This window comes from Pan paniscus, chromosome 6 (genome assembly GCF_029289425.2).
Source record: "Pan paniscus chromosome 6, NHGRI_mPanPan1-v2.0_pri, whole genome shotgun sequence".
NCBI classification, from domain to species: domain Eukaryota; kingdom Metazoa; phylum Chordata; class Mammalia; order Primates; family Hominidae; genus Pan; species Pan paniscus.
Window position 1 is genome coordinate 93427914 of NC_073255.2, and position 26574 is coordinate 93454487.

The window sequence follows — 26574 nt, forward strand, 5'->3', positions numbered from 1 at the left end:
TTCTTCAGATGGAGTCTCGCTGTGTTGCCCAGGCTGGAGTGCAGTGGTGTGATCTCGGCTCACTACAACCTCTGCCTCCCAGATTCAAGCGATTCTCCTGCCTCAGCCTCCCGAGTAGCTGGGACTACAGGCACGAGCCACCGCATCTGGCTATTTTTTGTATTTTTAGTAGACACGGGGTTTTGCCATGGTGCCCAGGCTGGTCTCAAACTCCTGAGCTCAAGTGATCCACTTGCCTCAGCCACCCAAAGTGCTGGGATTACAGGTGTGAGCCACCATGCCCAGTCTTGTCTTTCAAAAATATTAACGATGTATTAATGTTCTTGTGGAACACACCTGCCGTTAAGATGACATCCCCAGAACCCCTTTTCCTGGGGCCTTGCCGTAAAGCAAACTGTGGTGGTGCACTCACTTGCAAAGCACAGAAGACCCCAATTTTTGCACTCACGCCCAGGCCACATCAGGAACTGGGCATGGCCTCTTCCCTCTGCCTTATCTCCCAATTCCTGCGGCCACCTCCTGCATATTTCTGGAATCCAACTCTTCCTCTCCAATCCTCTTTGTCTGCCCTGGTTCAGATCTGGTTCTTCCCAGCCCACAATCCCTGCTACCACCCCTTGGCCACCATGGGTGCCACTGCAGAACAGGACCGTATACACCCCTGGTCTCTCTGAGTAGCTCTCTCTCCTCCTCTCTCCTTCTTCCCTCTTTTTAAAAAAACTTTTTAGAGATGGGGTCTTGCTGTGTTGCCCAGGCTGGTCTTGAACTCTTAGGCTCAAGAGATCCTCCTGCCTCAGCCTCCTTCTTCCATTTGCCCTTCAAAATTCAGCTCAAGGCCGGGCATGGTGGCTGTCACCTGTAACCCCAGCACTTTGGGAGGCTGAGGTGGGAGGATCTGTTGAACTCAGGAATTTAAGACCAGCCTGACCAACATGGTGAAATCCTGTCTCTACTAAAAATACAAAAAAATTAGCCAGGCATGATGGCAGGCACCTGTAATCCCAGCTACTTGGGAGGCTCAGGAAGGAGAATCTCTTGAACCCGGGAGGTGGAGGTTGCAGTGAGCCAAGATCATGCCACTGCACTCCAGCCTGGGCAACAGAGCAAGATTCCATCTCAAAAGAAAAGAAAAGAAAAAAAGAGTCAGCTCAGAAATAACCCCAGGGACCAGGCGTGGTGGCTCATACCTGTAATCCCAGCACTTTGGGAGGCCAAGGCAGATGGATCACCTGAGGTCAGGAGTTCGAGACCAGCCTGGCTAACATGGTGAAATTTCATCTCTACAAAAAATACAAAAATTGGCTGGGTGTAGTGGCAGGCACCTGTGATCCCAGCGACTCAGGAGACCAAGGCTCGAGAATCACTTTAACCTGGGAAGTGGAGGTTGCGGTGAGCAGAGATCGCGCCACAGCACTCCAACCTGGGCAACAGAGTGAGACTCCATGTTAAAAAAAAAAAAAAAAAGCCGTGGCAATCCTGCTCCTAGCTGGTCCTTGAACCCTGGGAGGATTAATTCATCTTTTCACACAGCAAACACCAAGGGCCCCCTCCTTCTCCCTGTCATACCCCTCCGGGGCCGGGCCCCTAGCCAACTGTCTTGGGTCTGGATAGGACAGCGTGAGACAGTCTCTGCTGAAGGGTCACTGACAGGGAGGTGGTCTTTTAACTCTGTCTTTTTTTTTTTTTTTTTGAGTTGGAGTCTCGCTCTGTCGTCCAAGCTGGAGTGCAGTGGCACGATCTCGGCTCACTGCAACCTCCGTTTCCCAGGTTCAAGTGATTCTCCTGCCTCAGCCTGCCAAGTAGCTGGGATTACAGGCACCCACCACCACACCAGGCTAATTTTTGTATTTTTAGCAGAGACAGGGTTTCACCATGTTGGCCAGGCTGCTCTCAAACCCCTGACCTCAAGTGATCCGCCTGCCCTGGCCTCCCAAAGTTGGGATTACAGGCACGAGACACCAAGCCCGTCTGTTAACTCTCTCTCAGTTCCAGGCAGAGGGACCTGGGCTCCACCGTGGTGGGGTTTTTTTGTTTGTTTGTGTGCTTTGTTTTTTTTGGAGATGGAGTCTTGCTCTGTCACCCAAACTGGAGGGCAGTGGCAAGATCTCGGCTCACTGCAACCTCCACCTTCTGGGTTCAAGTGATTCTCCTGCTTCAGCCTCCCGAGTAGCTGGGATTACAGGCCCCCACCACCATGCCCTGCTAATTTTTGTATTTTTGGTAGAGACAGGGTTTTGCCACATTGGCCAGGCTGGTCTCTAACTCCTGACCTTAAGTGATCTGCCCACCTCAGCCTCCCAAAGTCCTGGGATTACAGGTGTGAGCCACTGTGCCTGGCCTGTTCGTTCAAGACAGGGTCTCACTCTATTGTCCAGGCTGGAATGCGGTGGCACGATCACGGCTCACTGCAGCCTTAAACTCCTGGGTTCAGGTGATCTTCCTGCCTCAGCCCTCCCGAGTAGCTGGGACTAGAGGTGCACACCACCACCCCTGGCTAATCTTTTTTTTTCATTTTTAGTAGAGATAGAGTCTCACTATGTTGTTGCCCCAGCTGGTCTGGAACTCTTGGGGTCAAGTAATCCTTCTGCCTGAGCCTCTCAAAGTGCTAGGATTCCGGGTGTGAGCCATGCAATAGTGTAACTTAAAGGGGCTGGCTCCCCTGGCCAGACGTCACCTGGGACACCAAGGAATTTGACTGAATCTGTTTCTGTCTATACCTGAAGGGGTTCTGGTGGCTGGTGGGGGTGCAGGCAGCATGGAGGAGAAGCCTCCAGAGATGAGGGGCTCAAGGGCTTGCTTGGGAGGGAGCACTACCTAAACCACATACCTGGCCCTGAAACGCATGTGTGGATTTTCCTAGGAGATGGGAGCACCTCAAAGTACAAGCCGGGACAGCAATCAAGGGACAGGCTCGGGGTAACCCCATGGGGCAGAAGCTGAGCAGGGCCCTGGCCTCCCGGTATAAATTTCCTGTCCCAGCAGGGGCACCATTCAGGCCAGGGTGGGCTCCAGACCGCATTTATTCACCTCCAAAGAGGGCTGCAGAACAAGGGTCACCACCGGGCTCCCTCCGCTGGCAGGGCCTGCATGCCGGGAGCCGTGGTCACATTAGAAGGTCCGGGAGCGCAGCTCAAGGGGTCGTGTGCAGCGGCCGTGGACAGAGTGCAGCGGGCAAGTCACTGAGCCTCAGTTTCTCCATCTAGAAAATCGCTGCGGCTGTGCGGACTGCATGGCACGCAGTGGGCTCTCAGGCGTGATTGCTCATCACTCTGGCTTGGCGGAGGGAGGCCTAGAGTCCTGACCTTCACCGACCCCGCCAACGTGGCATCTGCTACCGCCTCGGAGGCAGAAGGGGCAGCGAATAGGAGCGCGCATGCGCACTGGCCGTGAGGCGGCCTGGCTGCGGCTCACCGGCAACCCCCGAGTGGCGACGACGGGAACCACCGGCCTTGTGCACAGATGGACGCTTGAGGTTTTGCACAGAGGGTCCTTCCAGGTGATGGAGGCTCCTGGGTCCTGGAGAGCCTACTGGGGTGACGGTCTAAGGGCCTGACAGACCCCCGACAGCAACAGGTCACATCTGGACACGTGGTCGTCTCAGGTCTAGAGAAGGCAGCTCCCCAAGGTCAGGACTGGCTATGCCTGAAGCCCCAAGTCTAACACTGTATGTGGCATACAGCAGATGCTTAATAAATGCTTGAGGGGGTGGATAAGGGCTAGAGCCATCCATATGCGCAAGAGGGTTGGAGGTGGTGGCCAGAATTGGTAGTCAGATGACCATGGAGAGTCCCACTCTCAGAAAGGTGCTGTGCCCAGGGGCAGTAGAGACGCCTCTGAATCCTCACCCCGCCCAGCCACTGATGTGTGGGATGGGGGACGGAGGGTGGCTAGGCCCCAGGATGGGCCCAGCTCCCTGCATCAGGCAAAGCACAGTCCTCTGCAGTCCTCCTCCCAGGGTCTGGAAGCTTGCGGTCAGGGCGGCCTGTCCACACAGTCTCCAGCCTCCCTTGCAGGAGGTCAGGTGAGACAGAGGTGGGGATGGAGGTGGGGACTGGGTTTCCAGCCTGCCCATGGCCCTCCCCTAAACCCTCCTGAGTGCAACTTACAGATGCTTGGAGAGGGAGAGAAACCAGAAAGGCAGAGGAGAGGCAGGGGGGCTGGTGCTGGGATTCCAGGCAGGGTACGGGGTGTGCTGGTGGGGGGGAAAGGCAAGGAGCCCTGAGGGGGCCTGTGGGTGCAGGAGCTGGGACAAAGCACCATGCACTCGCTCCCGGCGCCCCATCTCCCCCAGCCCCATGCAAATAGGCCAGGCTAGGGGCTGAGGCTGGGGAGGGGGTCCAGGCCAGGCTCGCAGCCCACCGGCAGTGTGGCGGCCTCGCTGGGTGGGATGTGGTGGGTCATGTAGCGCTTGCCCATGAAGGAGCCGATCCGCAGCTGCTCTGGGGCCTCCTCCGGCCACCACAGGCTGGAGCTGGGCAGGGAGAGGAGGAGGAAGAGACATATGTCCCTGCCACATGGGGCACGTGCTGGGTCAAGGCCTGCTCTCCTCCCTCCCAGCTCCCTCATGTGCAGTCTCTCTCTCTCTTTCTTTTTTTTTTTTTTTTTTTGAGATGGAGTCTGTCTCTGTCACCCAGGCTGGAGTGCGGTGGTGTGATCTAAGCTCTCTGCAACCTCCGCCACCCGGGTTCAAACGATTCTCCTGCCTCAGCCTCCCGAGTAGCTGGGATTACAGGTGCCTGCCACCACACCCGGACAATTTTTGCATTTTTAGTGGAGATGGGGTTTCACCATGTTGCTCAGGCTGGTCTTGAACTTTTGGCCTCCAGTGATCCTCCCACCTTGGCCTCCCAAAGTGCTAGGATTACAGGCATGTGCCACTGCACCCGGCCTCACCTGCAGTCTCTGATCCCTCCTTCCTCCCTTCTAGAACCAATTGGAGGACCACCTCTCCAGGTGACCACCCTGACTACCCTGGCGTCAGCTTACTAAACCACCAGAGGATCCACAGACAGCAGGTGAGGCCCGGGAGGAGAAGGGCCTTGGCTGAGGACACACTGAAAAGACAGGGCCCGAGTGAGGCGGGACCTCCCGAACCTGTCCTCAGAGGGGCTTCTGGCCCCATCACTGACCCCTGAGGTTCGAGATACTCAGGGTGGGAGTTCCCTGCACAGGCCCTGGGAGGGGCGCTGCCCAGCTCGAAACCACGGGGCTCAGCAAGGTGGCTCACGCCTGTAATCCTAATACTTTGGGAGGCCGAGATGGGAGGATCGCTTGAGCCCAGCAGTTCCAGACCAGCCTGGGCAACATAGCAAGTCCCTGTCTCTACCAAAAATAAACCCCATGGCATGCCTGGAGGGCTTCCAGACACTGGGACCAATTCAACAGAGGGGTTCTGGGTGGGAGAGGGGCCCGAGGGGGTGTCCCCACTCACAAGCGCATGGTAGAGGCTGCCAAGAAGGCCAAGAGTAGGAGGCCGGCCAGAGAAGAGAGGATGGAGGTAATGACGATCATGCTGCCACTTCGCCGCCCTGGCCAGGTGTCGATGGATCCGGGGGTCTTCCCTGCACACACACCAGCTGCTCAGAGGGGCTGCCCCTCGACCCCAGGGCTGGCTGTCATCTCCTCCCTCGCTCCCTCCCCACCCACGCTGGCCTAGCTTCAAGGCCTGGCTGTCTCATATCCCCAGGCGCCCCCCTGATCCCACCCCCCGTCCCTCTTCCTCGGGACGGCACAGCATCTGTTCTCTGCCAGCCTGGACCACAGCCTCCGCCCTGCTCCTACCTTCTAGGCTGCTCCCACCCACGTGCTCATCCACTGCCCTGCTCCCTGGAGCCCAGCAGTCAAGGCCTTCAGATGACAAGACTTCCACCCCATACCCCCTGACCTCTGAAGCCGTCTCCCAGGAGACCCCCACCCCCGACACCTGGGCCGTGGCACTCGAAACTTCTGGGCCTGGTACATTCACACTTGCCCCTTGGGGTCTGCTCAGAACTCAAGCTGGCTGCCTCCCCAGCCAGCCCCGACCCTGACCCTGACCTCCTCCACACCCTCTTCCTCCCTCCCAGCAGGGGCTGACACAGGCTGACTCCCTACAGGAGGGGGGAGGCTGTCTGTGCCCACAATGTGGCAAACGCTTGCGGATGGGCCGAGATGGTGCCCCTGCCGAGGGGGCTGGCTGGGTGCCCCACTCCCCCAGCATGAGGTTCTGTTGGGGGCTGGGCCCGACTTGGACATGGCCTCCAGGCCCCCAGCCCTGTGGGAGCAGGGGTGTGGCCAGCTCAGCAGAGGTGGCCCAGAGAGATCGTGAGTCCACTGGGGGCAGCGCCCCTCCTGCCCAGCGCTACCTTGGTGGAGAGTGATGGGGTCTGACCACTTGGTCTCAGCCCTGGGTGAGCCCCTGGTGTCCATCAGGAGGAACTTCACCCTGGGGATGGGAGGTGGTGGGGGAGGAGGGGAGAGCTTCAGAGGCCGGGACCACCCTGGGCAGGGCCAAGCCCCAGGCAGCTCCTCTGGGGCCCTCCCATGGATGTGGAGTGGGGGTGCCCGTCAAGAGCAGCAGCCCATGGCCTGGCCCTGCTCTGAGAATCCCCTGAGATGTCTCCAGCCACTTGGCCTGTGCCACCACCCCTCATCCCCCTGAGCAATTGCTCTCCAGACACCAGACCTGGGCCGGGGATGCTGGTTTAGGGGCCCTGGTTCCTAAATGTCACAAGCCAAAAGAGCAGGTGAAGGTGGCTTAGCAGGGCACATGGGGCAGGGGTCACAGGCCTCCCGGAGGGGCAGCAGTAGCCGGGGGGCAGGGGGCTCAATCACCAGCAGCCTGAGGACCCAGGGCACCAGGAGCCCCGCAGAGGGGCTCGGTTTGTGTCTTTGCAGGGCTGGGAGCTCTGCAAGGCCTGGGAAGCGGGGAAGGACCTGGCAGGTTGGCATTGAAAAGAGTGGCTGCGGGGGATGGGGCGGGGCATGGAGCTGGAAGGCTGAGCCAGGGTGAGGCAGCGGGGAGGGCAGAGGGTGGACCTGGAGAGTGGGTGAGAGGGCAGAAGGGGGCTGGGCAGAGCGGGGTGCTGTTCCAGCCTCACCACGCCCTGCCTTCCTGGCTTCCCCTGGGCCCGGTCTTCCTGAGATCACCCCGCCTCCTCCTGTGTCCGGACAGTCCTGACCTGGACACACTGCCTGCTTCCCCATCCCGCTCCACCCCGATGTTGGCAGGCCACTTGACCTCCTGTGCCTCAGTTTCCTCATCTGTAAGAGCGGGTGGGAGCCACCTCTCCTGCTCCCTGCCTAATACCGACGAGACTGGGTCTGAACTCGGCCCCCGAGTTTCCTGCCAGATCTGCCCGTGGTGGGGGACAGGGGCCTAGACTTTGGGGAAGCTGCCCCCTCCCACCTTGACTAAGATCCCGCCTCCCCAAGGTGCCCAGCCTCTCCTCCTGGGCCTTGCCTGGCCCCAGTGGGGGTGAGCACTATTGCTGACTCTACAGTGGAAGGAGCCCAGGCTTGCAAAGGGGAGGACCGGGGCCGGGGGACCCCTCCCTGGAAAGATGCTAGAGAGAGCATCCCTGGTCCCAGCAATGCGTCCGCCCCAAGCACAGCCCCAGTCCCAGGGCTCCGGTGGGGACCACCCACCGATAGGGTCCAGGGCCAGGGAGGGGCGCATTGCAGAAGGGCTGCTGGTGGCAGCCGTGGTCATGGCCCACCCGCAGCACCGGGGCGCCTCCGCTGCCCGCCATGGGGTCGTCACAGGGCAGCTGGTCCAGAGACAGGGGCAGCGTCATGTAGTGGCCATCGGTCAGCAGCTGTGGGGAGGCCGGAATGTCAGCCAGTGTCTCTGGGTTCTGGAAGCCCCTGGAGGCTGCAGGATGAGAGAACAGATGGAGGTGGGAGGGGAGAAAGCAGCTTTGTCCTTATGAGTGGGAGTTCTGTGTTCGCCCAGTCTCCAGCCCTGACCCCCCATGCCACCTCCTCCCTCAGGGCCCCCAGAGATAGTCCAGACTCAGTCGACTTTGTTACCCCTGAAGGGGAGCTTCCCTCTGGCCTTTTGTCCCCACCCAGAGCCAGGAGTGGGGAGCAGCAGGCAGTCCCAACCTGCCCAGCCCCAGCCCCAGCCCCATCGCAGTGCACCGGCCCTGCCCCATAGGAGGCCACATCCTCCCAGGTCGCAGCCTCGGTTCCCTGTCCAAAGGAAGAACTACTTGGATTCAGAGAAAGGGTTGCAGAGCCCTTGACAGCTGACAAACCCACCACTTGCACTACTCCCGGGATTTGGTGTTCACTACGTGTGTATTTTTCAATACACATATTACCCCTTTAGATAAAGCCCAATTCATCCACACCTACTCTCCCAAAGGCCCCCACAGGGGCTCAATCATTGAAGGCGCTTGCTGGTGAGGGGCTCCTAGGGCCCACCACTCTCCTCAGCCGTCACCCTCACCCAGGCCCCACAGCAGTCCCCGCACCATTGCTGAAGGCCACCACGAGCCAGACGGTATCGCTGGTGCTGGCAAGCCCATCGAAGACACAGCGCGGCTGCTCCAGGGAGAAGGTGGTGGCTGTGACCTTCCCTTCCAGGTCCCAAGCTGTTATCTGTGGTGTGTAGGGCACCAGCTCTGTGGCCACGGGGGACAAAAGGTGAGCCACGGAGATGGGCGTGGGGGTCCCTGGGGCTGCCTCTCCCAATCGGAGGGGGGCGGGCACCCAGGGTCCAATCACTCCAGCAGGGCCCCCAGCCCCTTGGGTCTGGCTGGACGCGTCCATCCGGGACCCCCACTTACCCAGGCTCAGGCTGGGCCGGAGACAGTTCAACGCCAGGAGGAGCATCTGCAGCCTTAGGTGAGGCTGCCCCCAGGGTAGCCCCATGACAGCCGCCAGCACCCAGGAGGCTCAGGGGCTGGTCTGGCTGCTTCGGGCTGCACCCCACCCCCAACAGCTTGGCCCTGGAGAAGCTGGTTAATCAGGCTGCCCCAGGGGCTGGAAAGACCTGCAAATGTAAGTGCACCCCACCCCCTTCCTCCCAGGCCAGCCCACAGCAGGGAGGAGCTGGGGGGACTCTGGTGGGAGGCAGGCCAGTATCCAGCCCCACTGCCAGGGCCAAGGGAGAGGGGCCAGTGGAACCCCAGATGCCAGCCAGGCCATCCCGGAGCCTGGATTGGGGCCCCTCCCAGTCTCTCCGCCCTGGGGAGGAGGGTCTGGCTTTTGGAAACAGGCTCAGGACCACATGCCTGAGATTCCTGTGCCCCAGGTGCCAGGAGCCTCCCTCTGCCTTCTGTCCCCACCCAGAGTCAGGAGTGGGGAGTAGCAGGCAGCCCCAACCTGCCCAGCCCCATCCCCATCACAGCACGCTGGCCCTGCCCCCCACGAGGCCACATCCTCCCAGTTCGCAGCCTTGGTTCCCTGTCCACAGGAAGAACAACTTGGATTCAGAGAAAGGGCTGCAGAGCCCTTGACAGCTGACAAGCCCGCCACTTAAACACTACTCCCGGGATTTGGCGCTCACTATGTGTGTATTTTTCAAGACATAACTCACATACCTTCACAACCTTCACAGCTCAGTGGCTTAAATATATATATGTCACCCAGGGAGGTCAGTTCACAGCTAACTGGAGCCTCAAACTCCCAGGTTCAGTTAATCCTCCCACCTCAGCCTTCCCAGTAGCTGGAACCACAGGCACACACCACCATGCTCCAGCTAAATTTTAAAATTTATTTAATTAATTTTTTTTTAAGATGGAGTCTCCTTTGTTGTCCAGGCTGGAGTGCAGTGGCGTGATCTGGGCTCACTGCAACCTCCGCCTCCTGGGTTCAAGCGATTCTCCTGCCTCAGCCTCCCAAGTAGCTGGGATTACAGGCACGTGCCCCACGCCCAGCTAATTTTTGTATTTTTAGTAGGGATGGGGTTTCACCACGTTGGCTTGGCTGGTCTCAAATTCCTGATCTCAAGTGATCCACCCGCCTTGGCCTCCCAAAGTGCTGGGATTACAGGCGTGTGCCACTGTGCCTGGCACCCCCGCCAATTTTTTGTTTGTTTGTTTTGAAACGGGGTTTTCATTCTTGTTGCCCAGGCTGGAGTACAATGGCTCGATCTTGGCTCACCGCAACCTCCACCTCCTGGGTTCAAGTGATTCTCCTGCCTCAGCCTCCTGAGTAGCTGGGATTACAGGCATGTGCCACCACACCTGTCTAATTTTGTATTTTTAGTAGAGACAGGGTTTCTCCACGTTGGTGAGGCTGGTCTCGAACTCCTGACCTCAGGTGATCCACCCACCTCAGCCTCCCAAAGCGCTGGGATTGCAGGTGTGAGCCACTGCGTCCGGCTGGCCAATTTTTAAAAATGTATTTTTTATAGAAACAGGATCTTGCTATGTTGCCCAGGCTGATCTCTAACTCCTGGGAGGATCAAGCAAATCTCCTGCCTTGGCCTCCTAAAGTACTGGGATTACAGGCGTGAGCCACCGTGCCTGGATATTTTTTTTTTTGAGACATGGAGTCTCACCCTGTCGCCCAGGCTGGAGTGCAATGGCGTGATCTCTGCTCACTGCAACCTCCACCTCCTGGGTTCAAGCAATTCTTCTGCCTCAGCCTCCCTAGTAGCTGGGACTACAGGCACCCACCACCATGCCCAGCTAATTTTTGTATTTTTAGTAGAGATGAGGTTTCACCAACTTGGCCAGGCTGGTCTCAAACGCCTGACATCGCGATCTACCTGCCTCGGCCTCCCAAAGTGCTGGGATTACAGGCATGAGCCACTGCGCACAGCTGCTAAATTTTTGAGGCTGGGTGTAGTGACTTACGGCGGTAATCCCAGCACTTTGGGAGGCCGAGGTGGGCAGGTCACTTGAGGTCATGAGTTCGAGACCAGCCTGGCGAACATGGTGAAACCCCGTCTCGACTAAAATTACAAAAATTAGCCGGGTGTGGTGGAATGTGCTTGTAATCCCAAGTACTCGGGAGGCTGAGGCAGGAGAATGACTTGAACCCGGGAGGCGGAGGTTGCAGTGAGCTGAGATCGCACCACCGCACTACAGCGTGGATGACAGAGTGAGACTCTGTCTCAAAAAAATATAATAAAAATATATTTCTTGTAGAGACAGGGTCTCACTGTGTTGCCCAGCCTGGTCTTGAACTCCTGGCTCAAGGGATCCTCCTGCCTCAGCCTCCCCAAGTGCCCAGATTACAGGCATGAGCCACAGTGCCCAACAGCTTTTAGTATATCAACAAGGTTGTGCAACCATCACCAATTCCAGAACCTTCTTACTTCCCCAAAACGAAACACTACACCCATTAAACGGTAACTCTCCATTCTCCCCTGTCCCCAGTAACGACTAAGCTACTTCTTGTTTCCATGGTTTTGCCCGTAATGGACATTTCATAGGATGCAGTCACACAACATGTGACCTTTTGTGTCTGGCTTTTGTTACTTTTTCAAGGTTCCTCCTCGACTGTGATTGCTTCATTCCTTTTCACAGTTGAGTAACATTCCATCCTGTGAACGTATCACACTTTCATTCATCAGTGGATGCAGAATTTGGTTTTTTCCACTGTGGGGCTACTGTAAATAATGCTGCCATGAGCATCTGTGCGCAGGCTTCTGTGGGCACATTTTCAATTCTCTTGAGAATGTACCTAGGAGTGGAACTGTGGTCATATGCTAATGCTGCTTTTTGAGGTTCTGTTTGCCAAAGTGGCTGCATTTTACATTCCCAGTAACAGTGGATGAGGGTCCCATTTCTCGACATCCTCTCCAACACCGCGTTTTGTTTTAGTATAGCCATCGTAATGGGTGTAGTGTGGCATCTCATGGTTTGTTTTTATATATATTTTTTGAGACGGAGTCTTGCTCTGTCGCCAGGCTGGAGTACAGTGGCGTGATCTCGGCTCACTGCAACCTCTGCCTTCCGGGTTCAAGCAATTCTCCTGCCTCAGCCTCCCAAGTTAGCTGGAATTGTAGGTGCACACCACCACGCCCAGCTAATTTTTGTATTTTTAGTAGAGGGGGTTTCACCACGTTGGCCAGGCTGGTCTCAAACTCCTGACCTCAGGTGATCCACCCACCTCGGCCTCACAAAGTGCTGGGATTACAGGCATAAGCCACTCCACCCGGCCTATTGCTGAGTTCTATGGGTTCTTTATATATTCTGGATACTAGATCCTTATCAGGTATGCAATTTGAAAATATTTTCTCCTATCCTCATCCTCAGAATCCTTTCAAGGAGAAGCACCCAAGGCTCAGGCGCCCACCCCAACTCCTGCACTCACAGGCAGTGTGAGTACACAGTCTCAAATGTGGAACCAGGCCGGGCACAGTGGCTCACGCCTGTAATCCCAGCACTTTGGGAGGCCGAGGTAGGAGGATCACCTGAGGTTAGGAGTTCAAGACCAGCCTGGTCAACATTGTGAAACTCTGTCTCTACTAAAAATACAAAAATTAACTGGACGTGGTGGTGGGTGTCTGTAGTCCCAGCTACTCGGGAGGCTGAGGCAGGAGAATCACTTGAACCCGCGAGGTGGAGGTTGCAGTGAGCCGTGATCGCACCACTGCACTCCAGCTTGGACGACAGAGCGAGGCTCCGTTTCAAAAACAAACAACAACAAATCAAATGTGGAACCAAACAGGTTTGGGGTCCAGCTACGCTGGGGTCTTTTTTTTTTTTTTTTTTTTGAGACGGAGTCTCGCCCTATCACCCAGGCTGGAGTGCAGTGGCGCCATCTCGGCTCACTGCAAGCTCCACCTCCCGGGTTCACACCATTCTCCTGCCTCAGCCTCCTGAGTAGCTGGGACTACAAGCGCCCGCCACCACACCCAGCTAATTTTTTGTATTTTTAGTAGAAATGGGGTTTCACCGTGTTAGCCAGGATGGTCTCGATCTCCTGACCTTGTGATCCTCCCGCCTCAGCCTCCCAAAGTGCTGGGATGACAGGCCTGAGCCACTGCACCCGGCCAACACTGGGGTCTTCTAGAGAGACCTCACTACCCTTTTTACCCTGGACCAACTTACCATTAGGCACAGTGCCCTGGGCCCACACTATAAGAGCTGACATACATTTTTAATTTCTTTTAAAATCAGAAGGGAAAAAAATGAACCTTTAGATGAGAGAAAATCCTCTAGTATACATTAATATATTCATCTTTATACCAACATGTTGTAAAATAGGTTTAACAGAGAAAGGGGCTCACCAAGGCCAAAGTGCCTCTGGTTTCCACAGCCATGAATGAGGTGGCCCTACCGTCCCCCTCTGGTCCCAGGCCCAAACTACTCCTCCCGGACAAGCAGCAAGATCTTGACTGGGGATATCTGATCCTCCTTCCAAGAGGAGGAAGAATTAGAACTTTGAGAATGGTGTCAGATCAACCCTGGCCTGGATTCCACCTACCTAGCCAAGCATTCAATCTGTCTCTTTTTATTATGATTTTACAGATGGGATCTTGCTCTGTTGCCCAGGCTGGAGTGCAGTGGTGCAATCATAGCTCACTGCAGCCTTGAGCTCCTGGGCTCAAGCGATCCTCCCGCCTCAGCCTCCCGACCGCTGGGACTACAGACAGGTGCCACCATGCCTGGCTTATTTATTTATTTTTTTGAGACGGAATCTCGCTCTGTGGCTCAGGCTGGAGTGCAGTGGCATGATCTTGGCTCACTGCAACCTCCACCTCCCAGGTTCGAACGATTCTCCTGCCTCAGCCTTCTGAGTAGCTGGGATTACAGCCGCATGCCACCACGCCTGGCTAATTTTCGTATTTTCAGTAGAGACGATGTTTTGCCATGTTGGCCAAGCTGGTCTCAAATTCCTGACCTCAGGTGATCCACCTGTCTCAGCCTCCCAAAAGTGCTAGGATTAGAGGCGTGAGCCACTGCACCTGGCCTAATTTTTTTTTTAGAGATGAGGTCTTGCAATTTTGCTCAGGCTGGTCTCAAATGTCTGGACTAAAGTGAGCTTCCTGTCTCGACCTTCTGAGCAGCTGGGATAACAGGCATGCGTCACCATGCCTGGTTCAAGTCATTGCACCTTTGAACCTGTTTCCACATCAGTAAAACAGAGACAGCAGCTCCAATCCTAAGTGAATGGCATTTTGTGAACCACAACCCCAGGGCCACAAAGGTGACAGCTGGTGCTCTGGGGTGACAGCCCCTGGCATGGCAGGGAGATCAGTGTAGGGCATGTGGAGGCTGCACAGCCCAGTACCGTGGGCTCCTCCATGCCTCGCTGTGGCCTGTTCTTCAGTTATCAAATGGGAGCCGATGAGCCCATGGGACCCCCTCTTGCTCTGATGCAGGAAGTGGGAGGGGGCACACACACACACAAGTGTGCACACACGCATGCATGCACACACTCAGGAGCTGCTGGCTTTGGCTATAGAGCATTTATTGCAAACAAAATTGAGGTAAAAGAAGCTGACCCAGAACCCACGCCCGTCCAGGCTGGGGAAGTCTCTACTCGCCCCACACCAGGCCCCGAGCACCGCGGGCCCGAAGCAGCCCCCAGAGGACAGACGGGCCCTGCGCACTGAGGTAGCTGCATCTTAAGCCCCCATGAGTACAACTGCCCAGGGCTGCCCAATTCCCACAGGGGAGGAGGAGAGAGAGGCAGGCAGGGGGAGCCCCGGCTTCAGGTGGGGCACACCCCACACCCTCAACAAACCTCCCAGCCTCTCGGGCTGGGCACTTCCTGCCTGGCCACCCAGCCAGCCATGGGGCAGCGGGGTGGCCACCAGAGGCGGGCGTGCTGGGGTGCGAGGTCACTGCTGCTCCAGGCAGTCCTCGGTCACCCCCTGGGCAGCCAGCTCAGCCAGCACGTTCTGCAGGTAGTTGGGGTCGGGATAGCCGTGGCCCGTAACGTTGCGGTCCATCTCTGTCTTGTGGTGGATCTCGTTCCACACCACGGTGTCCGTCTCACCCGTGGTGCTGGACGTGCCCACTGTGAAGATGAGCCGCCTCTTCCAGGCCACCTTCAGGAGCTCTAGGACCTGCCCAGGGAGGAGGAGGGGGAAGAGGAAGGAGGGGACGGAGAGTGAGAGGGGCTCAGTGAGCAGGCACGGGTTGGCACCATGTTCTTCCCATCCCAGCCCCTCCCAGGTGACTCATCCACTCCCTGGCACTCACCCCATCTGCAGGGACCCCAAAACTGCCCACTGGATAGTACATTAGGATCCCACGTGAACCTGGGCTCCAGCCCACCCCGCCTCGGTGCCTGTGGCACTGCCATCCGTTTGGTCCTGATGCCCAGGCACCATGCTCAAGTCCTCCCTGTTTCCACAGCCGGTGCTGGACGAGCGCCCGCCCACCCACCCTCCCTGGTGGAATCCAGGCCTCCCTGCCCTCTCCCTGCCCTCTCCCCGCCTCCAGCTCCGCCACCTCAAGCCCATTCTCACACGGCCAGAGCTTTTCCAAAGCTCCATCAGCAGCTCCACCTCCGTGGCTTCGCTGGGCGCTCAGAACCAGCTCTACCCCTGGTGCTGGCCTGGGGGGCAGCCCTGTCTTCACACCCACACCACGGGCTCCCACTATCCTGCCTTCCTGGAAGGCTCGTCCCCAACCTTCTCTGCAGCCACAAAGTCCCTATTCATGTCTCAGTGCAGACACCACTGCTCCAGCCTTCCGTGGTCACCTGGTCTAACACAGCCCCCGGTCCCTGCCTGTCACACTCTGACTCTCAGGAGCTCCTGACCCCACCCGGCAGGGTGCTGGAAGGTGATGGCCTCTCCTCCTCCCTCGAGGCTATGTGAGGTCCAGGCTGCCCTCCCTGTACCTACAGCAGGTCCCCAGAAAAGAGCAGCAGACACTCGGCCCGGCCTCAGCCTCTGTCCTCCACTGCAGAAGCAGAGTCCAGTGTGGCGCCTGGCCTCCTGCCGCCTGGTCAGGGCCCCGTCCACCCCCGGGGCGCATGGTGGCACTCACCTTGCGGCCCTGGGCGTTGTCTGGAAGGTAGCACTGGCGGGGAAACCCTCTGGCAGTGAACGGCTTTCCGGGATTGGGGTGCTCAGGGCCCTGCGGGAGGAACAGACACCAGGATAGGGTGCTCCGAGAGCCCGCACAGGGACAGGCCCCTGCACAGCTCCAGCTCCTCCCCCGCTCCGAGATGCCAACCCCGAATGTTCCTGAATTTCCCTCTGAGCTGTGGAGAAGTGAAGGGAAACCAGGGGAAAGGCTCATGGTTCAACAAGACAAAAAGATGCCTCCATCCACCACAGGTGGACCTTGGCTGGCAGCCAGTGCCCACTGCCTGCTGCCCCCTGTTATCTTCCCACCCTGCCCCAGGCCCTACGATCCACCTTGGCTCAAGACAGGAGACCGAAAGGGCTAGGGCCCGTCTGAGTCTCCTCTGGGACTCTGGGGCCTTGTGCCTGGGCTCCTGACACCCACACGCCTGGCCCTGCCACTCCCAACCCAAGGTTCCTCGACGCACACCCTGCTGTGGCCCCGCTTCTCCAGCCCCTCCGCAGGGTTCCTCCCACTGAACTGCCTGCCCTTCTGCCCAGAACAAGTCCAGCTAAGATGGCTCCTCGTCTAGGAAGGCTTCCTTGGTTCAGGAAAGAGTGGAGGGCCAGCCTTTTGCTGCCACAGCCCTAAGAGCTTACCCTAAACCCCGGCACTGCCTCCCCATTCCCGGCCCTCCATGGCCCTGGCCTTAGGGGACCTGGGGGCCTGAGCTTGGCCACATGGGCATCCTCAGCCTTGATCCAGGGGCAGACTGCTGGGACGTGGGCGGGGTGGGAAGAGGAGTGGCCAGGAGTGGGGGACTCAAGAAGGCCCCTCACCTGGATGCCATGGGGAATGCTGTAAACTATGAGGATGGTCCCGCAGTCCTCGTGGCCGGGGAGCGACATCTGGAACCGTAATACCTCCATCTTTCCCTGGGGCTGGGTCCCCGTCTTCTCTCCATAGATGGTTTTGCAGGAGGGACACTGCAGACTTCCATCCTGAGAGAGGCAGACGCAACCCACTGAGCTGGCAGTCTGAGAACACCCAAGACCGTCACCTCCACCGTCAGATGGTAAAGGGCCCCGGGAATGGGCTGGCCGCCATCCCAGGGAGTTGCTGGCAGCCTCCTGCCCGGAAACTGGCTTCCAACAGCTTCCCTGGAAAGCTTTGTTTTGCACCAGCAACTCATGCCATTTTCGTTAAGGGACATGCTATCAGGAGACAGGTGGCGAGTGGGAAAACTCGGATCCTGAGCAGAAATCTCCACAGGGGAATCGCATTTGCAGTCAGATAGACAGCCTTGCAGCATCTGATCTGCGGAGCTGGGCCCTGGCTGCCCAGGACGGCAGACACTAGGGAAGGCCGAGCCAGGCTCCGATGCGCCACATGACTCGGTTCTCTAAGCCTCTAAACTCTGCCCATCCCGCCTGAAGGCCGATGCAGGGAGAGCAGCTGGGGGTCGGTCTGGGCGCGGCTCTGCATGTGTAGGCTGCCGTGGGGCCCAGAATCAGCCCTGCCTCAAGGCCTGGCTCCCACCTCCCAGTGGGGTGACCCTGGGCACAGCCCCTGCTCTGAGCCTCTCCCTCATGAGCACTGTGCTGACTGCACAGGGATGCTGTAAGGAAGAAGGGAGACAGTGTCTGCGGTGCTTACAAGTGGCCGAGGGGGAGGCGGTGCCCTGAGGCTCAGAGAAGCCCAGAATCTTCTCAGGCCTGGCTGGAGGGGTGGAGGGAACCAGCCGCACTGGTCCTCCTTTCTAAAGTGTGGGGCAGACCTAGAAGAGTAGGGCAGGCCTAGGAGAGCCGGCCAGGCCTTTAGAAAGGTCTTCAAGCTGGCCCCACGCCCAGCACCATCTTTTGCAGAGGCCCATTCCTACAGCCACCCCCGGAACCCTCCCACCCCTGCAGGGGACAGCTCAGGACTGTGGGGGCGGGCCACCCGCCTCCGCCCCGGGCCAGTGGGGGCACCTTATTGCCGTTGCAGTACATGGCCAGGAGGCACAGCAGGTGGAAGGTGTGGCTGCACTTGGTGAGGCGGCCCACAGCCAGGGGCCCGATTGCCTTGCTGTCAGTCACATCGCTGTATCCAGACGCTGCGGACAGCTTCTCCATGCAGATGATGCAGTCCTGGAGGAGACCAAACACGGGTCATGCTCGCCAACAGTGGGCTGGGCTGACGTGGGCCAGTCTTGGAAAAAGAGGCTTTCATGTGCTGAAATGCTGGAAGTGCAGTCAAAGTCAATTCCGAGGCCAGGCGCAGTGGCTCAGGCCTGTAATCCCAGCACTCTGGGAGGCCGATCACTTGAGGTCAGGAATTTGAGGCCAGCCTGGCCAACACGGGAAAACCCCATCTCTACTAAGAATACAAAAATTAGCTGGGCGTGTTGGCAGGTGCCTATAATCCCAGCTACTCGGGAGGCTGAGGCAAGAGAATCGCTTGAATTCAGGGGGCAGAGGTTGCAGAGCTGAGATTGTGCCACTGCACTCCAGCCTGGGTGAAGAGCGAGACTCCGTCTCAGAAAAAAAAAAAAAGTCCATTCCACAGGCTGGAGACACAGGTGAGTCACCGGGACCTGTGCCCTTGAAGGGCTTACCAGCAGCGCAGGCCCGACATGACAGCAGAAGCCACCAAATGGGGAGGACGGACAGGGCAGGATCCTGGGGGAGGCCCTCGGAGTGGGGTCTTACAAGGGAGACAGGAATTGCCAGATGGACAAGCACAGAGTGGGCACCCGGAAGAGGGAGGAGGACGTTCTGAACGAGGAGCCAGCGCATGGGCACTAAAGCTGGCAGGGGGTGGGCTGGGAGCAGGAGATGAGACAGGATCAGGGAGAGGCGTGCCCTCGGGGGTCTGGCTGCCACACTCAGGGGCTTGGGGTTGTGTGTGAGTTGGGGGTCCTGCTGGGGGTTCCAGGCAGGGAGTGCTCCCATGATCCAAGCTGCGTGCTGGCTGTGCAGACGGCAGCTTGGAGAGGAGGAGCCTGGGGTGAAACGGCCCAGTCACACCAGATGGACACCAGGGCCGAGACAGAGCTGAGCGCTGGGCAGGCGGGAATGTGGCAAGGGCTTGTGGAAGGGGTGGGACACATGAGGAGGACGTTCAGGCTCCTTTCCAAACCTTTACTTACCAGATTTTTCTCATGGACTCAACAGACTGGAGAAAGAGACAAGTGAAGAGTCCCTGGGTACTGGGGCTCCTGGCCTTCCACCCGCCCCCAAGTATCTGAAGATCTCTGGGTACTGGTACTCCCGGCCGTTCACCCACCCCCTCCCCCAACAGTATCTCCAGGGCTCCCAGCTAAAATCAGGGGAAAGTGGTGCTGCAGCCCCCAAAACGTGGCTCAGCAGAGGTTCAGGTTCTATGGAAGCGCAACAGGAGTCTGATTGGTCCTGTTCATTACAGGAGGTCAGGAGGACAGGGCTGCAGTGAGCTGTGATCACGCCACTGCACTGAGCCTGGGCGACAGTGTGCACCCGTCTTTAAGAATAAAAAAATTATAAGAACCTTGACCAGCTCTCCCAATAGCCGGGGGGCAGGACAGCCACCTGGACGAGGCCACCTCACTTCTACACGAGCATCCGCAAGGTGGAGAGTGGGGCAGGCTGGCCCATCCCTTGTCTCTGGAATTCCTGCTCCCAGGATGGCCATCAGGCTATGGAGAGGCCAGGGCCAGGAGAGGAGGGGCTTTGCTCAGGACCACAGCTCCTTAAGTGCAAAGCTCAGATCATAACGATGTGGGTCTCGGGAGACTGGGAGATGAAACCAAAGTGGCTGGAGCAAGGCCCTGGCACCCAGAGGCACCTGGGAAGCACCCTTCAAGCAAGATGGGGCGGATGTCCTTTCCATGTGGAGTTGTTTCCAAACAGAAACAAAGGCAGCCAAGGTCCCAAGACACAAACCTCATCTGGGGGCACTTTCAGCTCTTCCGTGTAGTTTTTTATGACCTGCTCTGGCTCTGGCTCTGGCTTCGGGGTCGCTCCTAGAAGAGAGAAGTACATAAGCAGCATCCTGAGGAGCACAGGCTGGAGAGGAGGCCAGAGGGCGAGGAAGGCAAGGGAGAGGTCTAAGCTGCCAGGAGGAAATGCGAGAGGGGCCCAGACAGGGAGGCCAGTGTGCGGGACGGGAGAGCTCAGCGCCAGGCACAGAGCCCCGAGCTCCGTCGGGCAAAGCCTTCCCCAGTCCCACCGTCCGGGGACCCGGCTCAGCCCCAGGAGCCATGGAGGATGCAGAAGAGCAGAAACAGCAGCACAGTCTCCTGGGAGCCGCATCCCCGCGCACATTGAGTGAGGAAACCGACCCCGGCGCTTCTGAGGCTGCGCGGAAGAGTCAGACAGCCGCTTCGGGCACAAACTACTCCAGGGGGCGTTGTGGCAGCACGATTTGATTCAACTTGCATTACCCTGGCATGAACATCACAGGGACAAGGGAGCCTGGGGTCCAGCATGTACAGGCAGCTGCACACATGCCGACCGCCACACAGACACTGTCCCGGGAAACGCCTGCCACTGACTGGGAAGGTCTGTCACGTGCAGACTAGCTCCTAAGTCCAGCGACTCTGGGGAGGGGCCAAGACGTGGCAGGAGCCCACCCTGACGGCCTCACTCGCTGTCTGTGCACACGTGCACGAAGCTGGAGGGAGAAGGGCTGCATCTCCATAAACACCGAACCCCACATCCAGTAAAGCCTCTCCTACGGACAAGAGGCTCCCCGAGCTGGTGAGGATCGGCGCGGCCCGGGGCGTTCTCTAGGTAGTGGGAGTAGCAGAACCACAGAAGCCGGCAGCCAAGCCCGTGCGGGGGTGAAAGAGGGACGGGAGCCCAGTGCCACCCGTGGAGGCGCTCCTGACAGGGGCTCCACCCCAAGGTCATGGTGGGGCTGCGGTCGTCCCAGACTCCAGGACCAGAAGGGGCTCTGGTTTGAATCCAAGCTCACGGCCTTCAGGGGCTGCAGAGAATTCTAAGCCTGAGGGCGCACAACTGCACCTGCTGAACTCCCTTTACACCAAAAAGGGCCAGGGAGGGGACAGTTTGGCAGGGAGGTGGCGTGGTGGGGCGGAGGCTGGAGTCGGCACGGTTTGTTTAATTCTAGTTCTCTTGCTGTGAACGAATCATGCCACCTCTGAGCCTCGGTTCCCTGATCTCAAACGGGAAAGACGAATATGTAACCAAGCTGGAATTTCTGTGATGGCATGGCTGCTGTGACCTGGAGGGAAACTGCTGGCAAGACCACACCCCCCAACCCCCATCCACACCCCCCACACCTCCACCCACACCCCCACACCTACAGACACCACACCTACACACACACCACACACCCACACCCCACACACACCCACCTCCACCCACACCCCCCACACCTACAGACACCACACCTACACACACCACACACCCCAATCCACACCCACACCCCCCACACACACCCAACTCCACCCACACCCCCCACACCTAGACACACCTACACACACACCTACACACACACCACACACCCCAATCCACACCCACACCCCCTACACACACCCAACTCCACCCACACCCCCACCTAGACACCACACCTACACACACACCACACACCCCAATCCACACCCACACCCCCCCACGCACACCCAACTCCAGCCACACCCCCACACCTCCACACATCCCCGCATATCCCACACCTCCACACACCCCACACCTCCACATCCCACACACCTCCACACACCCACCTCCACACGTCCCACACCACACACCAACTCCACCCACACCCCTCACAACACACACCCCACACTCCACACCTCCACACACCCCACACCTCCACACCCCCACACCTGCACACACCATCTCCACATACCCCACACCTCCACACCCCACTCCTCATATCACACACCTCCACACACCTCACACCTCCACATACCCACACACCTGCACACCTCCACACACCTGCACACTTCCACACACCTGCACACCCCATCTCCACATACCCCACACCTGTACATACCCACCTGTACACACCCCACACCTCCACACACCACACATCTCCACACACACACCTGCACACGTCCACACACCACACACCTCCACACACCCCATACCTCCACACACCACACACCTCCAGACACCCCACACACCACCGCATACCTCCACACACCCCACACCTCCACACATCCCACACACCCCACACACCTCCACACACCCCACACACCTCCACACACCCCACACCTCCACACATCCCACACACCTCCACACACCCCACACACCCCACATACCTCCACACACCCCACACCACACACCCCACACATTCACCTCCACACACCCTACACCTCCACACACCCACCTCCACACACCCCACACACACCTCCACACACCCCACACCACGCACCTCCACACACCCCACACCACGCACCTCCACACACCCTCCACCTCCACACACCCACCTCCACACACCCTCCACCTCCACACACCCCACACCGCCACACACCCCACACACCCACCTCCACACACCCACCTCCACACCCCACACATCCCACACCTCGACACACCCGACACCTCCTCGCACCTCACACCTCTACGCACCCCACACCTCCACACACCACACACACCTCCACACACCCCACACCTCCACACACACCTCCACACACCCACCTCCACATACCCCACACCTCCACACACCTCACACCCCCCACACCTCACACACTTCTACACAGCCTACACACCTCACCCCTCCACACACCTAACACCTCCACACCCCACACCTCCACACACCCCACACACCCTCACCTCTACACACCCCACACATCCCCCACACCTCCACATACCACACACCTCCACACACCAACCTCCACACACACACCCCACACACACCCCCACACAACTCCCACACCTCCACACACCCCACACCTCCACACCTTCACTCACCCAACTCCTCACACCCTACACCTCCATACACCCCACACAGCTCCACACACTCACCTCCACACACCCCACACATCCCACACCTCCACACACCCCACACCTCCACACACCCCACACCTCCTCACACCCCACACCTCCTCACACCCTACACCTCCATACACCCCACACAGCTCCACACCCCACACCTCCACACACCCCACACCTCCTCACACCCCACACCTCCACACACCCCACACCTCCTCACACCCTACACCTCCATACACCCCACACAGCTCCACACACCCCACACCTCCACACACCCCACACCTCCTCACACCCTACACCTCCATACACCCCACACAGCTCCACACACCCACCTCCACACACCCCACACCTCCTCACACCCTACACCTCCATACACCCCACACACCTCCACACACCCCACACCTCCACACACCCACCTCCTCACACCCTACACCTCCATACACCCCACACAGCTCCACACACCCCACACCTCCATACACCCCACACCTCCACACACCACACACCTTCACACACCCAACTCCTCACACCCTACACCTCCATACACCCCACACAGCTCCACACACCCACCTCCACACATCCCACACCTCCACACACCTCACACCCCCACACCTCACACACCCCCACCTCACACACCCCACACACTTCTACAAACCCTACACACCTCACCCCTCCACACACCTCACACCTCCACACACCCCACACACCCACCTCCATACACCCCACACCTCCACACACCCCACACACCCTCACCTCCATACACCCCACACCTCCACACACCTCCACACACACTCCACACCTACTCCACACCTCCATACACCCCACACCTCTTCACACCCCACACCTCCACACACCTCACACACCCCACACCTCCACACACCTCACACACCCCCACACCTCCACACACCCATACAGACTGCCTGAACCCAAATCCTGTCACGGTGGCGAGAACGCCAGACCAGAACGATGGCCCCCAGCCCAGGGTTACCCTCCGTGTGGCTGGAATGCCCTACTCATGCTGAGGGGGGCCTTTTCCTTTGGAAAAGCCTGCCAACTCCAGAGCCATCTCCGGGTGAGCCTGGGCCTCGCCTCTGCCCAGCCCTGGTGAGGCCGGGCACAGCATCCCACCCCCGCCCACCCACCCCAGCCCTTGCAGCTTTTCAGAACAGAAGGGAGCTTTCCATTAGCCACGTGTCTCAGAAGGGGCCAGCCAGGTGACCTACCAAGAGCGTGTCCTTCCCAGAGTGCCACAGAAGGTTGCCAGCCCGGGCTGCCAACGAGTCTGGCTCCTCCCCCAGGGCAGGGGAAGGGCAGGGCGTGCAAAGCCCTGGGCTGGGGGCAGGAGCTCGAGGCCCACCCCTCCCTGAGCCCACCTCCTCGCCCGTGGGCTGGAGGTCGGACACGATCGGAAGCCACCCTTGCCGCATGCCAGGCGCTTCGAGTATTTCCTAGACCTCGCCAAGCCCCTCTGCTAAGCGGAGGCTCCGAGAGGACCTGCTGAGATGACACAGACACTGAGGGCCAGCAGGGCCACGGCCACCCTCCCTGCCCGCCACCACGCCCACTCAAGAGCGTCTGGACTGGCCACAGTCCACACTTCCACAGCCCAGGGTTGGAAGCAGGGCCAGCACCCGCTTGGGAAAGGTTCAGAACTTGACCATCACAGGCTGCTCCGAGCAGGTCTTGCTGTAACTCCCTGGACCTGCTGTGGTCCTAAAGCCCCTTCTTCTGTGGCCATGCAACGAGCAGGGCAGGGGTCACCGAGGGACCCCTCTCAAGCAGCCCACGTGGCGGCCACACAGGGCTGGGGGTCAGGGCAGCAGACCTGGGCAGCAGACCTGGGCCGCTGTCTGGGGGCCTTTCCCGAGACACGTGCTGGCCCCGGCGGAAGGGACGGTTGTCCCCGCATCCTGAGCCGGGCGCCGCCTCTCACCCACAACTTGTTGCTTACAAAAATCACAAAGTCCTCAAGAACAAGCCCCCTCATGCCAGCTGTGACTGGAGGAGAGGAGCTGAACTCTGGGGCTGCGGTGGAAAGTCAGCTTCCAGGGGTCGCCTCTGCTGCCGAGCGGGGGCAGGGAGAAGGGCCACTGAGCCCCTTCCCACAGGAGTCAGGGAGCAGAGAGAAGGAAGAGGGTCTGTGCAGAAGAGTCGGAGGCAGCGAGGCTGGAAGGAGGCTTAGCAAAGGCCAGAGAGCTTTTGGGAACAAGAACTACCTTTCACGGACATTTTCCTCAATCTCTTAACTGAGCCGTGACTTTTGGAAGCCAGACGGGAGGCGGGAGGGCTGGTGGGCTGGGGTGCGCGGCTAAGACACACAGGGAGTCCAATGGCTGACATCAGAACACTCGTCATGCCTGCACGGGTGTGAGAGCAGACACGCAGAGAGGGAGAGACATTAGAAGACTCATTCGGCATGTGACGCCAACAAACCCTGCTCAGGCCAAGGATGTGACACCATCAATGGCCACGGGGACGCACAGGTCTCCCTGGGGAATGTGGCCTCTGGGGGCTTCCAGGACTACCCAGGCCAGGAATCAGAGGGTGGGGCAGCCTGGCTCATGGTAGCCCTGGCCCCAGAGCCCACAGGTTTCTATAGGAGCAACAGACAAGCCCGTGCCCTCAGTGTGCAGGTGGGCACCAGGGCAGGACCCGTGACTTCAGGAGAGCAGAGGGCGGAGGACGCCACTCCAGGAAGCCGCCCAGGGCATGGGGTCTCCTGGGTGGGGCTGGCTCCAAGGGCTCAGCTTCCCCAGGAGGCCCTGGGCCCTCCTGGCTTGGAGTTACTAGGCCTCCAGCCTCCACTGGGTGCTGTGTGTGCTCCATGCCCCTCCTGGCTGATCTGGGTGCCACGGCCTTCAGCGACAGCGCTGGGGTAGGCGGGCAGGAACGTGGCCCCTGGGCCTGCTCCCACACTGCAGCATCCCCATACTGTGAGGGCTGGGCTGCAGCAAAGCCCCAGGCTGTGGCTCTGGCGCCCTCGGGCAAGGGTGGGCCTGTGGCCAGCAGCTATGCTGGGACAGACCGGCCACTCTTTCCAGAGCTCACCACTGCCGGATGCCTGCAGGGAACCCCACACTTGCCCTGGGGGACTCTCCTCTGACACTGCTTCCTTCGTGCTCCCTGATGACCCAGCGCTTCCTGGGACACAGCGTGTCCTGCTGGACGAACCCGTTCCTGCCACACCCTCAGCCTACGCCACTTTCCATAGTGCCAGCTCCCCGGTCCTCCCTGTCATCGGTCAGTTACGTCAAAAGCACCTCTCCAGAGAAAGGGGAAGCCCAGAGCTTCTTAGCCATCCCTTAAGGTGGCTTCCAGGGTCTGCAGAACCTGGCTCAGGAGCTGGGCACAGCCGGCTGCCGGGGGAGTTGGTAGAGATCCCAGTCCTCCTGGACCCCACTCCCCATCCAGGAACAGATGGCGTGACTCAGGGGTGAAGGGCGGCCAGGCCAGCCACTGCGCCCCCACTAGAAGAACAAAGCTTCTCAACCCGGCACATGTGCCTGGCTGTGGGGACAGAAGCGGAGACCAGCCACCAGCCTGGGCAGCAGAACCGAGGTGGGCAGGGTGAGTTGCAGTGGCCGCTCAGCAGGAGACACCAAAGCGTGCATCAGAGGACAGAGGTTTGAGCCCGGGAGCTCAATGCCCCCAAGATCCCAAGCTTGTTCCTGGGCTCAAATGCGGTTCCTGTGGGAACTGAATGTCGGGTGGAGAGAAGGACAAGCGGGTGCGGGTGGCAGAGAGATGGGAGAGGA

The 26574-nt window shown here is 59.0% G+C and overlaps 2 protein-coding genes across 12 annotated transcripts in view; both read right to left on the reverse strand.

Annotated features, from left to right (window-relative positions):
• Window positions 1-3002: 3002 nt before the first annotated feature.
• On the reverse strand, window positions 3003-14211 carry LOC117981182 (uroplakin-3b-like). Of its 4 annotated transcripts, XM_034965408.3 has the most exons (6): window positions 8772-14211; window positions 8457-8606; window positions 7627-7852; window positions 6345-6424; window positions 5432-5561; window positions 4180-4471 (listed from the first exon to the last, which is right to left on the reverse strand). In XM_034965408.3, the coding sequence occupies exons 1-6, from the start codon at window positions 8854-8856 to the stop codon at window positions 4312-4314; spliced, it is 831 nt and encodes a 276-aa protein (XP_034821299.1). In that variant the 5' UTR covers window positions 8857-14211; the 3' UTR covers window positions 4180-4311. The 4 variants fall into 4 exon arrangements, with proteins under 4 accessions (XP_054970514.1, XP_054970515.1, XP_054970513.1 ...); XM_055114539.2 differs by lacking the exon at window positions 6345-6424 and having other exon boundaries at window positions 3003-4471; XM_055114540.2 differs by lacking the exons at window positions 6345-6424; window positions 8457-8606 and having other exon boundaries at window positions 3003-4471.
• A 127-nt stretch (window positions 14212-14338) lies between these two features.
• DTX2 (deltex E3 ubiquitin ligase 2) overlaps window positions 14339-26574 on the reverse strand; it is a 48773-nt gene continuing 36537 nt past the window's right edge. For 4 of the 8 annotated variants that reach the window (XM_055114527.2, XM_055114529.2, XM_055114528.2 and 1 more), the window contains 6 exons: window positions 25036-25176; window positions 19811-19890; window positions 17879-18037; window positions 16748-16909; window positions 15888-15977; window positions 14339-14956 (listed from right to left, as the gene is read on the reverse strand). In XM_055114527.2, coding sequence (XP_054970502.1) covers window positions 14729-14956; window positions 15888-15977; window positions 16748-16909; window positions 17879-18037; window positions 19811-19890; window positions 25036-25176 — 860 coding nt within the window. In that variant the 3' untranslated portion in view covers window positions 14339-14728. The remainder of the gene's footprint in view (window positions 14957-15887; window positions 15978-16747; window positions 16910-17878; window positions 18038-19810; window positions 19891-25035; window positions 25177-26574) is intronic. The other 4 variants (XM_055114534.2, XM_055114535.2, XM_063605910.1 and 1 more) reach the window with 1 other exon arrangement.